The 16,008-nt window shown below is 37.8% G+C and overlaps 1 protein-coding gene across 8 annotated transcripts in view; it reads left to right on the top strand.

Moving 5' to 3' along the window:
* The window catches only part of LOC107593668 (rho guanine nucleotide exchange factor 1), a 43,190-nt gene that overhangs the window by 22,304 nt on the left and 4,878 nt on the right, over window positions 1–16,008 (top strand). For 3 of the 8 annotated variants that reach the window (XM_016283507.1, XM_016283503.1, XM_016283508.1), the window contains 20 exons: window positions 4,833–4,862; window positions 6,413–6,530; window positions 6,645–6,696; window positions 7,011–7,043; window positions 7,611–7,787; window positions 8,671–8,785; window positions 9,782–9,793; window positions 11,006–11,161; window positions 11,355–11,545; window positions 11,661–11,807; window positions 11,956–12,038; window positions 12,171–12,296; window positions 12,431–12,545; window positions 13,018–13,118; window positions 13,396–13,470; window positions 14,649–14,724; window positions 14,855–15,022; window positions 15,101–15,188; window positions 15,329–15,445; window positions 15,569–15,627. In XM_016283507.1, the coding sequence (XP_016138993.1) occupies window positions 4,833–4,862; window positions 6,413–6,530; window positions 6,645–6,696; window positions 7,011–7,043; window positions 7,611–7,787; window positions 8,671–8,785; window positions 9,782–9,793; window positions 11,006–11,161; window positions 11,355–11,545; window positions 11,661–11,807; window positions 11,956–12,038; window positions 12,171–12,296; window positions 12,431–12,545; window positions 13,018–13,118; window positions 13,396–13,470; window positions 14,649–14,724; window positions 14,855–15,022; window positions 15,101–15,188; window positions 15,329–15,445; window positions 15,569–15,627 (2,039 nt within the window). Of the gene's footprint in view, window positions 1–4,585; window positions 4,756–4,832; window positions 4,863–6,412; window positions 6,531–6,644; window positions 6,697–7,010; window positions 7,044–7,610; window positions 7,788–8,670; window positions 8,786–9,781; window positions 9,794–11,005; window positions 11,162–11,354; window positions 11,546–11,660; window positions 11,808–11,955; window positions 12,039–12,170; window positions 12,297–12,430; window positions 12,546–13,017; window positions 13,119–13,395; window positions 13,471–14,648; window positions 14,725–14,854; window positions 15,023–15,100; window positions 15,189–15,328; window positions 15,446–15,568; window positions 15,628–16,008 lie in introns of those variants that run through there. The other 5 variants (XM_016283510.1, XM_016283505.1, XM_016283506.1 and 2 more) reach the window with 5 other exon arrangements.

The raw sequence follows: 16,008 nt of genomic DNA, 5'->3' as shown, positions 1-16,008 counted from the left end.
GAAGTGATTAACGTTACGTGTATTCACAAGCTGTTTTATTTAAGGTATAAATGCTTGGAAATAATATTTAACGTTTTCAAGTCCATTCAGCATTTGTAGCACGCAAGCCACCCAATAATTGCAATAAGCTTTGTGCTTTACTTATATTAAAACACAAAGTGTCAGCCTTCTGTCAACTTTATAATAAAATACTACAAACAATAAATGTGTTTTTATGCTCTTAAATTGGCAGTTTAAGATTTAAATTTGCATGTGAATCAATGATATTTTCCTCTTTAATATTTGCAGCACGAAATAAACGAATAAATATTTGAATGCATGTTGAAAAAATTAGACGAATACAAACATACAAACAAATGTTTCATTAAATCGATCAATTAGAGTTTCAAAAAAACGTCAAAAAGCCTACGTTTTATTGCTGTTTTTCATGTTAACTGTGAAGAATGACAGGTTGGATGCCACAGACTTTTTATTTATTTATTTTATTTTTGGCGGAGTATAGGTGGAATTTTCACATTAACTTTAACGTTAATCTTATTTAGACCAAGACGACAGAAAGCGCATCCTGTTTGTTTTCCTTATTTTACAAAAGCACAGGTTTTTGATGATATTGTGAGTGCACAGAAATAAAAGTAGACCCTTTACAGTTCTGAATGATGTATTACTCTTACCTTTATGAGCAAAAATGACGGCGTATGTTAAGATTCCACTCTTAAGAAAAAAATGAAAGTGATCGCCCTGGCGCCTCCATGTCCTGCAAAGCACGCTTCAGCTTCCACTCTCCACACAAACTGCTGTATATGCGTCTAACAGCACACATTTATCTAGGTTACATTTTTAAATTAATATTGTGAATTGCATGGTGTTTTATGTCTATAGATTTTATTTTAGGCAAGTCGTGTTGATTTGAGAAGGTCAAACATATGCTTAATATGCTTAATTCTAAATTAACTTAATAAAGAAACAAAAATAAATATAACCACTTTGCCATTAAAAACCAAAACTGGACTAGCCTATTTTCTGCAACAGCAGCTGTGTAAAGGGGAAGAAAGAGAGAGAGAGAAAAAAGACACTGGCTCAGACTCAGGCCGAGAATTCTGATATGCTGTCGGAAGGGCCGGGCCCGTGCAGGGCTCTATTTGTTCCTACGTTTCAATTAGCCTAAAGGTTCCCCCTTGGCTCGTCGGGCCCCCAATATGCCCGGGCCCATATGCACCTGCATACCCTGCATACCCAGAAGCTATATATATATATATATATATATATACATAAACACACACACACACATTCATTTGACAAATAAAATAACATTTTTATTATTATTAATATTATCTTATTTAACAGATTAAGTTATAGTTTATAAATTTAGAATTACTATTAATGCATCCCTAGTTTTGGTGGAATTATCCCATTTGTTACGGTGAGTTTACAGGGTGTCTGTTTTCTCTTTGACTCTCATGTCATGGTTATAAGAGAACCAGCAGGTGCTCTGGTCTTGTCTGAAATACAGAGCCAGACCTTTGCCTATTGCTGACCTCCGCAGTGCCTAACATATAATCTGAGCCTGTTTCTAACTGTGTGCTGTGGGATTTTTGTGGTGCCCTGCTGAGTCAAACACCATCTATGCAGTGGGGAAGAGGATCACAAACAATTCACCTAGACAAAATACAGCTATTGTCAAATCTGCATTCACAGTGGATCAGAACCCCTGAGTCTCTGTCGATATTCACTCACCGGCTGCTAAGTGATGCCTATTGAATGTGTCATACTGCACAGGATCTTCTTGCTGCTGGGCTGTTTGACCCCTTGCAGTGAATTCTATAATATCAGAATTCACTCCGCTCTCTGTTGTGCTTTATATGCAGTTCAATTAACTAAAAGGATCAGCTGACGTATCCATTGAAGTTTCATTCTTGGCTCTAAAATTGTTCTTTTGTTGAAGATAGGGCTGCTTTGCTTAAACTGATGCAGTTCAGTCACCTTTTGAAAACGTAAGGCAAAAGTTAAATGGTTGTTTACCTAAAATGGACATGGTTTAAAACCAATGACAAGGCTGCTCTTTTCCAGAACAAAAAGTACAAACAAAACAATAATGAGTGTAGTCTATATGACTTATGTGCTGTATTCCTAGTTGTATTCCCACAGTATATTGGTACCATATTGATTATCTGCCAATAATGGAGATTTTAAGGAATGTATTGGTCAGTATTGGATATTTAGCCATCCCTTATTGTTACATATTTTTCACACTGTTATAAAGTAATTAAATTCACTTTTAAAATGATTGATTTGAGTTTTTAGTGTGTGTATTTATATATTTAATTTACACAACAGTTAAAGTTTACAATCAGAATTTTTAAAAAAGGAATTAAGACTTATTTCGCAAGGACACATTTAAATGTCAAAAGTGACAATAAGGACATTTGTAATGATACAAGAGATTTCTGTTTCAAATAAATGTAAATGTTCTTTTTCATCACAAAACAATATTAATCTTTTACTGTATTTTCGATCAAACAAATGCAAATATCTGCCATTTATCAGCATTACATGAACATGTCTAATGATATAAGACAGAATTTTAATACCAGTATATTTCAGTTTCCAATCCTTACAAATATTTTGTGCATTCCATGGATGTAAATCATACTGATGACGTGAAGGTGAGTGTAAAAAAAAAAAATCTAATTACCAAGGAAAGGAAAACTGTTCCTTTAAGCAAAGCAACTTGGGTTCTTTAATTGTTAGTTCATCATGAAGGGTCAATGAGTGCATTAGATTCACATTAGAGGGTAAACGTGGGGCTGTAAGCATTAATATTACACCCCACGGAAAGTGAGGACCCCATGCAGGACGTGAGACGGGAGGAGACTGTTGAGCCTTTTGCCTCCGCTGAACACAATGCCAATCTGATTTCAGTTCATTATTTTTGCACAATAAAAGCCAGCATGGATAAACTGGTGCTCACTGCACACTGTACAGTAAAAAAAAAACACATATCCCTCTGTTAAAAGGTTTATCCTGTGGACCATGTGTAGTGTAGTTCCTATCTACATATATGAAAACAATAAAACATTTTGTATTCGGTACCATTCAGAAGTTGGGGCTCTGGAAGATGCCCCATTTTTTAAATATGCCCCTTATGCTCACCATTTTTTCTGCTTTTTAAAAAAATCTCAAGTACAGTAATATTGTGAAATGTTATTACAATTTGAAAAGTGTTTTCTGTTTTAATATATTTTAAAACGTAATTTTTTCCTGTTATGGCAAAGCTGGATTTTCAGCAGCCATTAATATGTTGGAAATGACTGAGAATAGTGAGTCAGATGTTGATTCAGTAATGTTCAAGTAAGGATTCATCAAACTGTGATCACTTGTGATTCTTTTTAAGTGATTGATTAAAAGAACTGGCTTATAAAAGACATTTGTTCATGGATCGGAAGTTCAGTATGCAGCCAGCCAGAATGCCATGTTGTTTTAGATTTATATTGCATTTATTTTGCAGTCTTTATATCTTAACATTTGATTCAGACTCCATTTGTTTTAGCACTCGGCAGTCGTGAATCCTGCAGTCCAAGGTGGTTTGGATGCTCTTCCTAGGCACACCCTTTCTTTCTATTAAAAACACACAATGTTACAACTTGAAGTCTGTCCTATTAATCTTGAAGAATGAAATGGTGGCAAAGAGAGAGGAAGTGGTAGAGAGAGGATGGAGTCAGAAGTGCCACGCTGGCAGGAAGTCTCTGATCTCTGGCTCTCTGCCAGAGAGAATGATGGAAAGGGGGATGAGGCAGGGGTCAGGTTTGAGGCCAGCAGAGAGAGGAAAAGAGAGCAAGAGACAAAAGCCGATTTGCAATGAGACAGGACAGTTAATATACCACCAGGGTAAAGTGACATTAAGAGATATAGAGGCTGCATTGCCAAAAAATGCATGTAAGACATTGTGTCTCACACATTCAGTGACATTATTAGAGTCATAATGCGTCCTCAGAGACTTCACACGGATTCTTTTGATGTCTAAGTGGTCTCAATATGGGTATTCAGTCTTCATATGCACTCACACAATCGTCCTCTGTTTTCCCAAACACTATCCGCTTCCTCTCGCTCAGTTTTTCCCCCCCCTCATTCATTCTCCTCCCTCAGTACAACAGTAATGACCTCACTTACAGACGCCCTCATTGGCTGCACTCTTAATCTGAGAGGAGGATCAAGGTTTTTGACTGGCCAGACGCTGGGGATTCCTTATAACACTCCTCATTTTTTTTATTATCATAGGAAAGTGTCTGATTTCCATGTTCTTGCATGCCGGTTGCATCAGGCAAAAACACAGTTAAATAGCAAGTTCCACTGCCGGATAGCTTTGCTTGCTTCTGGACATCGCCATAGGACAATCTCAGTGCCTTAGCAGAGTGTCGTCATAGTTTTTTCCAGTTTGCGAATGATAGTGTACAGTAGATCAGACATCTAGGTTTGCAAGAGACTGTTTCATTGCATTGTTTTGTTTTTCAAAATTTGCCTGGAGTGCAATTTTTGATGCACTACCATTTTTTGTAGATCTTTTATTTTTATTGTTTTATTTTTTATTTCATTTGCAAGTGACAGAATATGTTCATTAGTTTGAATTCTACAAACAATACAACAGTTACTGTCGTTTTGAGTCAGGAAAAGCTTGAACACTTCAGATTTCACCGTCCTAAAACAGAGTTAAAAACCGGTAGAGAACGAGGGAGAAAAAATGTTACTTAACTTTAAGCGGTGAGTCCTTAAGACCAGCATTATGCTGCATTTTTCCTTTGATATCCCTCTAATTATTTCTGTTTTGCTTTTTGCAGCCCCTCAATTGTTGCCGACAAGGACAAAAGGTGAGTTGTCTTTTTTCTTTATCTTTTTGTCTTTTTTTTTTAAGTGCAGATGCTGCAGCAGAATGCAAGTCAGTTGCATGTCTTTTTCTATGTGATCATTGTTACATTATAGATTGGTGTGTTGTTTTATGTCTGTAACTTTTTGTTTGGTTTCTATATATGTAATTAAAGTAATTAAACGGTCACTTTAATGTAGTTTTATTTATTTACTTTTCTGTAGTTGTAAACATCTTTTCAAATGAAAATTTTGTTTTCATGAAGTTATCAGTCATTCCATTTTATATTGTTTGGTTGGTCTTGCTAAGAAATGCAATATAAGCATGTATTATGAAAAGAACTCCAGGCTGAAGTTAGATGGTGCACAATGTGTTTGTGAGAAAGGCTGTTAGTGGATGCTTGCAGCTGTTGCATTTGTTCATTTTGTCATGCACAGCTGCATCAATTAATCCATGTGTGCATGAGACAATGGACATGCACATGTGCACAGTCTCCTCCTCCAGACTTCTGTCCCTCCCCTTTCCAGTCCTCCTCCCTCTCCCTCTTCTCATTCTCCTCCTTTACTGGAGATTATGCTGCTCTTTTAAAGTGAAGGAAATGGCTTGATGCCAATATTAAGATTCCCTGTTAGGTACATGGACAATTTGATAGTACGCTAGGAGATTGCACTGACTAGTCGCAGATCACATGACTTCAGTTGCACTTTTTCAGTACATGCAGGAGGAAAATACCTCTGCACACACACCGTGTCTCACTGTAACTGTGTGACATTCATTATTTTTTTTGTATAGTGAACTTGGAGGGCTAAAAATATACAATACCGTTCAAAAGTTTGGGTCAGTAAGATTTTTTTTTTTTTAAGAAATACTTTTTTCAGCAAAGATGCATTAATTTGATCAAAAGTGATAGTAAAGACATTTTGTAATGTAAAAAAAATCTATTCATCAGATAATTGTGAAAAAAATCAAATATACAAAAATATTAAGCAGCACAACCTTTTTCAACATTGATAATTAATGAGAAATGTTTCTTGAGCGCCAAATCAGCATATTAAGAATGATTTCTGAAGGATCGTGTGACACTGAAGACTGGTAAAAATGACTGCTGACAATTCAGATTTACCATCACACGGATAAATTACACTTTAAATATATGATATTAAATATATGAAAAATATGTTAAAATAGAAAACAGTTATTTTAAATTTGAATATATTTTCGCTATTTTTGCTTTATTTTTGAAGATGAAGGACATCTTTCAAAAATCTTACTGACCCCAAACTTTTAAGCAGTAATTTAATTGTATATGCAATGTAATACAAATTAGGTGAATTGTAAGTGCTGATGGTCTGAGTTTATTTAGAATACCAACATTTTGTGAACCACCCTAAAACCCATCAAATGTCACACAAAGGGTGACAAAAACCCTAAATAACATGACCTTTTTCCCCCCAGAATTACACTGTTGAAGTAACAGATTAAGCTATAAAGCAGCTTCCCCCCCCCCAAATTTCAATATTCGGTGTAACCATTTCTGTTCTTTTATTCCTTTAGTAACTGCATCTTTGGAGCAGTTGCCATTTATATGAAGCACATTGGCGTCAAGACCAGAGCACTTGACAACAAGAAGACTAAGTCAGGATGGCGGCCCTCTGTCCCTTCTGTGCTGAAGGTTAGATGATATGCTCCATAGTTCAGTATACAACTTAATTCCTCTGATTTTCACTTAATGATCTGAATTTGTGTTATCTTGTCTAATAGTATTGTTTCTTTTTCTGTTGAACAGCCATGGGGAACCAACAAACCAAACAAAATAGTCAAACCGTCTGCATTCACCCGTACGTACTCAGTACAATCTCTTCATCGCTCTCCCTCAGAATACACACCCTACTTACATCACACGCTCATTGACCAAACCTGCATTATTTCACTGTGCACATCGATTTGCATTCAACCATTTACACTAATTACCCATAACATCTCAGACACCTGTTAAGATCATTGAGACCAATGTACACAGAAACCAGAAGGCGCTTCTGTAGCTTACAGTATGAGAAACATTCATCATATATTTATTGAAATGCCTGCAAGATCAAAGATTGATGTAGAATTTAAAGGAACTTGTTTGTGTTGCTATGTTTTCCTCTTGCAGATGATGGTAAGCAAACTAGATTGGACTTTGAAGGTATTATGGTCTGTTCTTTGTGTAGATCCTCACCTCTTGGATGGTACATTCCCTTGCTAATCAAATCTAATGCATGTTTGCATGTTCCACTTCAAACACATGGGGTTGTCTGTTGTTTTCGTTTCCTTATCCATCTATTTAGCCAATCTGATTTGATTTTCTGGTTGAGGTGGCTTTGGTTGTGATTAATGTTTTAAAAAAGTATTTTTTTTAATGCTTGCTTACAAATCTTTTCATGATCTTAATGTTTCAATATACAACAGGTGATGTATTCACGAACAGATTTCAGATTATACTTTGCGCTGTTTTTGTGTGTGGTGTCTGTTTGTGTTTGGGTCCCCTTTTACTTAAGATTTATGGGCTTGTTGGACCTTTGAAACACCCTTTCAATGAATGACTAACACTGTTGGATCAAACTCCTGATTTCCTCTCTCATCTAGTTGTCCATCTGTTACATCTTCTTGTTAGAAACCACACAATGATCACACAATCATCTGTCAGTTTTTATGTTGCTTTTGATCCTTCCTCTTATCTCTCTCTTTTCTCTCTTACTTTTTCTCGGTCTAGTAAAGCAAACCAAACCAAGCGTCCCACCTCATCGAGTGTCCGTAAGTGATAGTGGCACCACTCCAGTGCGGAAACCTGGTGTGGCAGGGTCAGGTAGCACACATGGCTCGGAGAGCAGTGAAGAGAAGACCATCAGCGTCAGTGTGACTCCTAGTCCCGACTCTCAGAGTGACACGGGTGAGGGTCGGAAAATGCCGCTTATGTGTTTTAGATTTAAGCACATTGGACATGTGGGAAATCGACTAACATGGTATATGTGAGTCTTCTGGAAATATAAAAGGGAATGAAAGTAATTTATACAAAGCTGCACTGCCACCATACTTAATCAGGGGTGCACCCATATTAAAATTGTGGCCGATACAGGCAAACCAATATGTTATGGCCAATAGCTGACATCCAAATTCTGTACTATTTTGTAAAAAATAAATAAAACACTAACTAAAATTTACATGCCAAAAAAAATTTATTATAAGGTACAGTATGAAAACATTTTCATTTTGAGATTTGCTAAAGATTACAATGTATCTGTATTATTATGTAGTTAATGTTTTTAATGATTTAAAATTTTGTGAGCATTAGATAGCAGGTAATCTAAATATAAAAATTGCTTTGTGCAATTCAGTGTTATTTTAGTAATATTTATATTCTCTTTTTTTCAGTTTTAGTTTTAATTTAGTTAGCAATTTCAGTGCTTCACCGTAAACTTATTTCAATTAGCTGCCAAGGCAACATTTCTACTTTTCATTGTCCAGGTTTTCATGTAATATTTGTTTTTTGTTTTTTTAACTTTATTTAATGAAAATGATTTGAATAGGTTTAGCTTCAGTTAATGATTATAACTCTGGTTCAATTAAATTTCTAATATTAGCTGATGATGTTTATTTTTATTTTTTTTTGTAAATCTATAATATCAACTGATAACTGGTACCAATATATTGTGATACCTAGATGCAGTGTGAAACAACACATACAAATATATAATGCTATAAGTGGGCTTTGATATTATTGAATGTCACCCTAGTGTTTCATATGCAGAAATGTTGTCTCTTTCCTCCTGTAGGTGTTAACAACAATCTTTCAGACCCCAGACCAGTTTCAGTGGGGGGAGATGCATCTCCTGTCAGCACTGGTGGGGGCATTGATATCCTTCCAGATGACAGTCAGGACAGTGGCAAGTAAGAAAGCAGGAACAGTAATGAGAAGCAGATAAAAAAACAACACAAAAAAAGAAAAACATTAAACAGACAGCTAGCATACTTTTTAAATTACAACAGAAGTTACAGTCTTATTTTCTATGACATAACTAAGGAAGGGTGTAAAAACTCCCTGCCTGCTTTGTCTGGAAGCAGTGTGCTGTGTCCCTCCTGTGCTGCTGCTCCTGCTGCTGCCCGCAATATACGCTACCCTCCTTAAGGACAACAAAGACCAAGACAGTCCCTTACTGAGCATACATGCCTCCCTCTCTTTCCCCTCCTATCCTATAACTCCCTTTCTTCCCACTTTCATTTTTTCTCTCTGCATTTTGCTGCCTCTGTCTGTTTGTTCCTTGTCCCACCTGATGTTTTGCAATGTCAGTCATTTTTGTTAGCTTTGAGTTTACAGTTTACCCATGCCGCAGTCTTTCTTCGCATCCAGTCAGCGCTATGTTCCGCAATGTTGCGCCAAGGCATGACGCCATCAAAATAGGCAGATTCTGTCTGAATTTGAGCAAATATTATGACTGCCCAACTATTTGAAAGGTTGTGTTTTTGCTTCTTCAATTAGTAGGAATATATTTAGCAGATGCTGTCATCCAAAGTGACTTACAGGGCACATATATTTTGATGGAGCAACCTGATGTTCTGCAGTTTGGTACAATGGTGATATTTACTTGTGGGATTTAAAACTTGTGGGGTCATAAACTTGACTTTACCTTACTGTTTACAGTATATGACATAAAACGTCTGTAACTAGATTAGCTGTGCATTTGCTCGCGCAACTGTCCTTCATGTGGGAGCATTGTTCGTTGCTGTTGTCCGTTGTTGTACGCTCTGTCTCGCTTTGTTGCTGGCCTTGAGATTGTGTTCAGGGAAGCGTTGAGGTAATAGTTGGAAGTTTTGGTTGGGTGTTTGTTAATACACGATTTGTTCTCGGTTATTCTGTAACTGTTCGTTCGCCCTATGTTTTTACAGAAAGAAGACAAGGTGGGTCTGCGTGGTTGTCTCTGGGATTTTCTGCCAGCCTCAACTGCTACTGATGCACACATGTTCTCTTATTAAAAACACATTATATTACATTTTATTATTCAGAAAACATTGTACAATGAATGGCATGGTTTTTAAGCTTTAGATTCATATTTAGACTCACACAGACACTCATACTCACTGCATGGCTAAGTATGGTTCTTCTCAGGTTTTTGGGCTTTAGGGATTGAGGGCAGAAGTATCTGCTTTTGTGGACGCTTTGCATGAATGGAGCCCACTTATTAGCTGATATTGTTTTATACTAGTATAATTGAGGTGTTCAAATGCACTGATATGCTGTAAATGACACATTAGAAAGAGCTGGAGATGTTTGTTAATGTGGATCCCAGAAGGGTCTTTGAACTGATGGGGCTGAGTGAATCTCCCTGGTGAACTAGTGCTAATAACAGGATATCTATTGGTTTAGATATGATTTGTCTTCACATTTCACTTACTGTTTCTTCTTCATCACTGTTCAATTTTCTGTTTCTGTCATCTGTTCATGTTACCTTTGGTCTGTGGTCTTTAACCTCACTATCATCCAATGTCCCTTCCACATTTCTGCTACTTCCTTTCCTTTCCTTTCCTTCCCTTCTTTTTTCATTCTTTATTTCCCCCATTTAATTTTTCATTTGCATCCTTTTCTTATTCCTCTTCCTATAATTGCCTTTTCTTTTGTTTCCTTTTTCTACTTGTTTCCTTCCTTCCTCTTTTTCTTCTTTCTTTTTTGTTCCCTTTTTCCTTTCCTTCCTTTTCTTTTTCCCCTTTCCTTTTTCCCCTTTCCTTTCCTTTTTATTCATGTTCTTTCCTTTTTTTCATTTCTTTTATTTTATTCCCTCTTTCCTTTCCTTTCCTTCCACTTCCTTTTTCCTTTTTTTGTTTGCTTTTTCCTTTCTTTCTGTCCTCTTCCTACTATTTTTCTTTCCTTATTCTTCCTATTTCTCCATTCATTTCCTCTCCCCCTTTCCTTCCTTTTTCTTTCCCCCTTTCTCATCTTCTCTTCTTCCCTTTTCATTCCCTGGTCTTTCCTTCCTCTCCTTTTCTATCTCTTCTTCTTCCCTTTCCTGTTCTTTTGTTTCCCCCCCCTCCCTTTCTATTCCTTACCTCCTTCTATTCTCGTTCCCTTTCTTATTCTTCTTTTTCCCCTACCCCCCCCCCATCTTGGGTGTTTAGGAATGTGCGGCGCAGCGAGAGCCTTTGCGTGGAGCGCCGTCACTCTCGCCGTAGTGGCTCTACCCGGGCCAAGCAGTCTCGCTCCCGTAGCGACGTGGACCTGCAGTCAACTTCCACCTCCCACCCCCTCTCACCCTCCCCACAGCATTCAGTCTCGTAAGGCAAAAACTAACCATCACACACACTTAGAAACTCTCATACACACGCCGTCCACAGGAGACAGCAGCACAAAGGGCTTCTCAGTAACTGATAGCATTCAGAAAATGTAATCATCACTACCATAACTATTTTTACACTGCTTAACATGTATGTATCCAATTTCAATTTTTTCCCTTCATTTGTCTCTTAGTGTGGAAGGTGGGTTGTTGCCTGATGGCCTCGTCACTGGTCCTGTTTTTGGCCCCTTCCCTCAGCAGGAAGAGATGGAGCCCCGTCTCCTGGAGCTCGAGCAGGACCCGCCCAACTGGAGGGTCCTTGCTTCTCCTGAGGACTTGAGAAAACTGAGCAAGAAGGAAATCAAAAGACAAGAAGTCATCAATGGTAATACAATCAAGAATGTTGAAAAAATATCCACAGGTTCAAGTGCCTTATTTTGTTGAATCTGCTATGTAGTAGGGTGCAATGATGAACACATTTTTCTCTGTGTGTCTCTCAGAGCTGTTTTCGACAGAGCATGCTCATGTCCGTATGCTGAGTGTATTGCAGACTGTTTTCTCTCGTCCGCTGGAGAGGGAAGAGATTATTACCGTGACTGAGCTGGCCACCATCTTCCCCAGCCTCGATGAGATCATAGAGATGCATTGTATGTATCCACTTCAAATATATTACTACACTGAAATCTGCATGGTTTTAATAGATTTTGATGGCCCTTCAAATTATGTATACAAAAATAGCTAAGTTAAATAGTCATGAACAGCCTTAATATAGCTTAAATCCATAATTTTTTTTAGATGCTTTCTATGAGAACCTGAAAAAACAGCGGCAGGAGGATGAGTACATTGTCAAAATCATAAGCATGCCACTTCTCAACAGGGTAAGTAGCTTAAAGAGTGTGCTAAAGGCTAGTTTTTTCATGTTCTTTCTCAACACTGTCATTCAGCATTCATCTTGACAACATGAACTTATATCAGCTGTTACACAAATAGACATGTCTTTATCTCTGTAGTTCAGTGGATCAGAGGGAGAGTGGTTTCAGAAGCTCACAGCACGCTTCTGTAGCTACCAGTCCTGGGCTCTGGAGCAGATAAAGAGCAGACAGAAGAAGGATCCCCGTTTTAATGCTTTTATACTGGTACCTTTATTCTTAAAACACTTTTTTCCATGTTACTGCAACTGTTCGGCAGTCACATAAATGTATTATGAGAGGTTATGGAGGCTTGGCATTTCAAAATGTCTTTAAGTAAATGTTCTGTGTTTGTGTTGTAGGAGGCAGAGAGTAAGCCACAGTGTCGGAGGCTACAGCTGAAGGATATCATTCCCATAGAGATGCAAAGACTAACCAAGTACCCTCTTCTGCTGGAAAACATTGCCAAGAACACAGGTTTTCAAATCTTAATACTACTTTATTTCTATAAAACCATTTGTGCAAACAGTGCAAAACAATTGCTAAACAATTGCAAATTGACGTAAAACCAAAGTAAATAACAGATTAAATAAATATACTACAAATAAAAAAAAATATCAGTTTAACACATCGATTTTCTTAATTAAATAAAATACACTTGAGTTCAAAAATTTGGGGTCAGTAAGTTAAAAATGGTAAAAATAGTGGGTAAATACTTTTATTTCGCAATGATAGTGATAATAATTTAGCATGATTAAATTGATCAGAATTGAAGACCTTTAAAGACCTTAATATTGTTACAAAAGATTTGCTGTTATTTTGAACTCTCTATTCAGCAAGGGATCCTAAAAAAATATATCTGCCTTGCCATCACAGGAATAAGTAAACATTAAGAACTGCAATGTATTAGTCAAAAAACTGGTGCATAACCAATGTCCATTTCTCACAGATGATGAAGCAGAAAAAGAGAACATTAACCAAGCAGCAGAATCCTGCCGCAAGATCCTCAACCATGTCAATGAAGAAGTTAAACTCATGGAGAACCTGCTGGTGAGAATTCATTAGAAGTTCCTTCATATAAACAGGGTTTACTGTAAGGATGTGTGGTCTGGCAGTATACAGGCATTACTACATTCCAGCATGTTGTGATGTATGTATTTAGTTTGATACTGTACAAACTTTTTCATACTGTGATATAAGATTTTGGTCATATTTGGTCATACCACCCACCCTATATGGATTGCTTAAACTTAATTCATAATTTCTAATATGCATTTTCCCAACAACCATCTTCAACTTCAACATCTTCTGCCCATCTTCAACTCAGATTTTGAAAGACTATCAGCGCCGGCTGGACACCTCAGGACTGAAACCGAGCAATGACCTCTACAGTGAGTACAAGGTGAGAAATATCTTGAAGTCTCATGTAGTGCTGGGGGGTATACCGGTGTTTATTTTTGTTATATGAATTTTTAAAATACCGCAATACGCAATGTATGTCGCTTAAACAACGTTCAGAATGCGACACTGTTTGAAACGGGTCCCTTTTCACTGTTGCACTGTGGTGAGGGAACAGCTGTATGTGTTACTAAGCGTGAAAGTTCCTAAACTGAAACTGTAGAACTAATAGAACGTGATGACACAGAAGAACTCATCCACAATATCCACATTGACCGCCACAAATATCCACTGCCCCCTGCCATCAGCTCCCGCGTCTCACACACACGAGCGTGACTTTAGCACTAGATTTAGCAACTTTCAGACCCTTTTAGCGGCTTTTTCCCATAGAATATTCATACTGACAAACCTACCGACTTTTTTGGATAAACCTTAGCTATGGTTCAGTTGGAAGATTTCGCCAGTGCTGTCCCTCGAACGCAAGGTCTGACTTTCCCGGAGAAGTGTCACCTCTCTCGGCGTCTGTTCTGTGCAGTGAGCGGCAGAGAAGCAGCACGTTCAGTTGGCCGCACCGCAGCCGACTCGTCAATAAATGAGTACAAAACAGCGTTTCCTAGCACCTGTCGCTTACTGATTATTTGGAATTATAAATATGAGCGTAGTTTGTCTGTTAATATCACATGCACTTTTTTGTTTGTTGTTTTTTTTTTGTTTGTTACTCAGACGCAGGCAGTGCACTGCATGAGACAAAAAAGTAATATAGCCAAAACAACCGCATAGCTGCTTTTTAGTGTAGATGCATGTTGATTTTATCAGACGATGTCGCGATTATAAATGAGAGTGACTCCTGGTTAACATGTATTAAAAGGGGTCGTGTTTAGACACTATTTAGTGTGGTATTTTTTGACTATTCACTCATCATGACTATAGAATCAATAGGGCATTCTAAGTCAATATACTGCAGTATTTCCTCTCTCAATCAGTATATGGTTATACAATATGGTTAACACCCGGTCATGCATGAAAAAAAAAATACCTTCATGTACCGTGAAAGCGGTATAATTTTGAAAAATACCGTGATATAAATTTTTGGTCATACCGCCCAGCACTAGTCTCATGTGTGAGGTACTAATGTTACTAATGCAGACACTGATATGATCCGCTCTTCTCTCTGTTCATCAGAACATTGATCTGACCACCAGAATAATGCTGTTTGAAGGACCTCTGACATGGAGGGTGACCAAGGAGAAAGCGATCGGTAAGCCCCGTCGATGCACTCCTCCAAATGAAAATTTTCTTGCAAATTGACACTTTTTTTTTGCCTTTTTATTGCTTCCATAATCAAGAATGCAGCCTCTTACTCAACCTATTTTTGTGTGTGTTTGCAGATGTGCACTGTGTTTTGCTGTCAGACATGCTGGTCTTGCTTCAGAAGCAGGATGATAAGATGGTTTTGAAGTGTCAGAGCAAAAGCAACATAGCCATTCAGGAAGGCAAACAGATGTTGAGTCCAATCATCAAACTAGAATCTGTTTTCCTCAGAGATGTGGCCACTGGTGAGTGAGTGAGAATTAGCATGTTTTATTCTGAATAACGTGAATTTGATATACAGTTACTTCTGTTTTTTCCATCAGACCCGAAGGCCCTCTATGTTATCTTCACTTGGGACAGCGGAGCACAGATCTATGAACTAGTGGCTCAGTCCATCGGGGAGAGGAAAAAGTGAGTGTGAACCATATAAAGCCATTTATATTTAACACTTACACAAATGACTGACAGGCAGATGATATGAGATCCCACTTCAAAAATTGAAATCCAAAACGTGTAATTTGATATGACACTCACAGTCTGTTTTGTTCCAGTTGGACAGAGGTGATTAAGACTACAGTCGACGAGTTGAAGAAGAGGGACGGGAATAAGCTAAACAGAGAAAGAGGCAACAGCATACCTAGCAGCTTCATTGGACCTGTATACAGCCCGTGAGTGTGTTTTTGGCAAATATCCCCATAAGAGTAATTGGGCATCCTTTTGAAGGTGCTGTCGAGCTAGCAAGCTCAAAGCTGACTTCAATCTTTAAAATTATTTCCATTTCTTTTCTCCAGTTTGCATCCCCCTCTTAGCCCCACTGAAAATGGAGGAGACCTGTTGAAAAGTCGCAGTGGTGAGACTTTTGGCTCTTGGAAATAGATATTAAAGGGATAGTTCACCCAAAAATGAAAATTACCCCATGCTTTACTCACCCTCAAGCCATCCTAGGTGTATATGACATTCTTCTTTCAGACGAATACAATCAGAGTTACCATTATACCATGACAGTAAACCATTATAAAAGAAGTCCACACGGCTCTGGGGGGTTAATAAAGGCCTTCTGAAGCGACGCAATGCATTTGTGTAAGAAAAATATCCATATTTACAACTTTATAAATCTTAATCTCTAGCTTCCGCTAACTGTCGTACGCACGTTCATGAGAGAGTGGCGTCCAGCGGATGACGTAGAACGTAGACGTAGCATAAGCTCCGGTGAAAATATGCTAGTCTCGCG

Source organism: Sinocyclocheilus grahami, unplaced genomic scaffold (assembly GCF_001515645.1).
Source record: "Sinocyclocheilus grahami isolate Dianchi unplaced genomic scaffold, SAMN03320097.WGS_v1.1 scaffold175.1, whole genome shotgun sequence".
NCBI classification, from domain to species: Eukaryota; Metazoa; Chordata; class Actinopteri; order Cypriniformes; family Cyprinidae; genus Sinocyclocheilus; species Sinocyclocheilus grahami.
The sequence above is the reverse complement of the archived record's forward strand: the minus strand, read 5'-3'. Positions and strand labels throughout refer to the sequence as shown.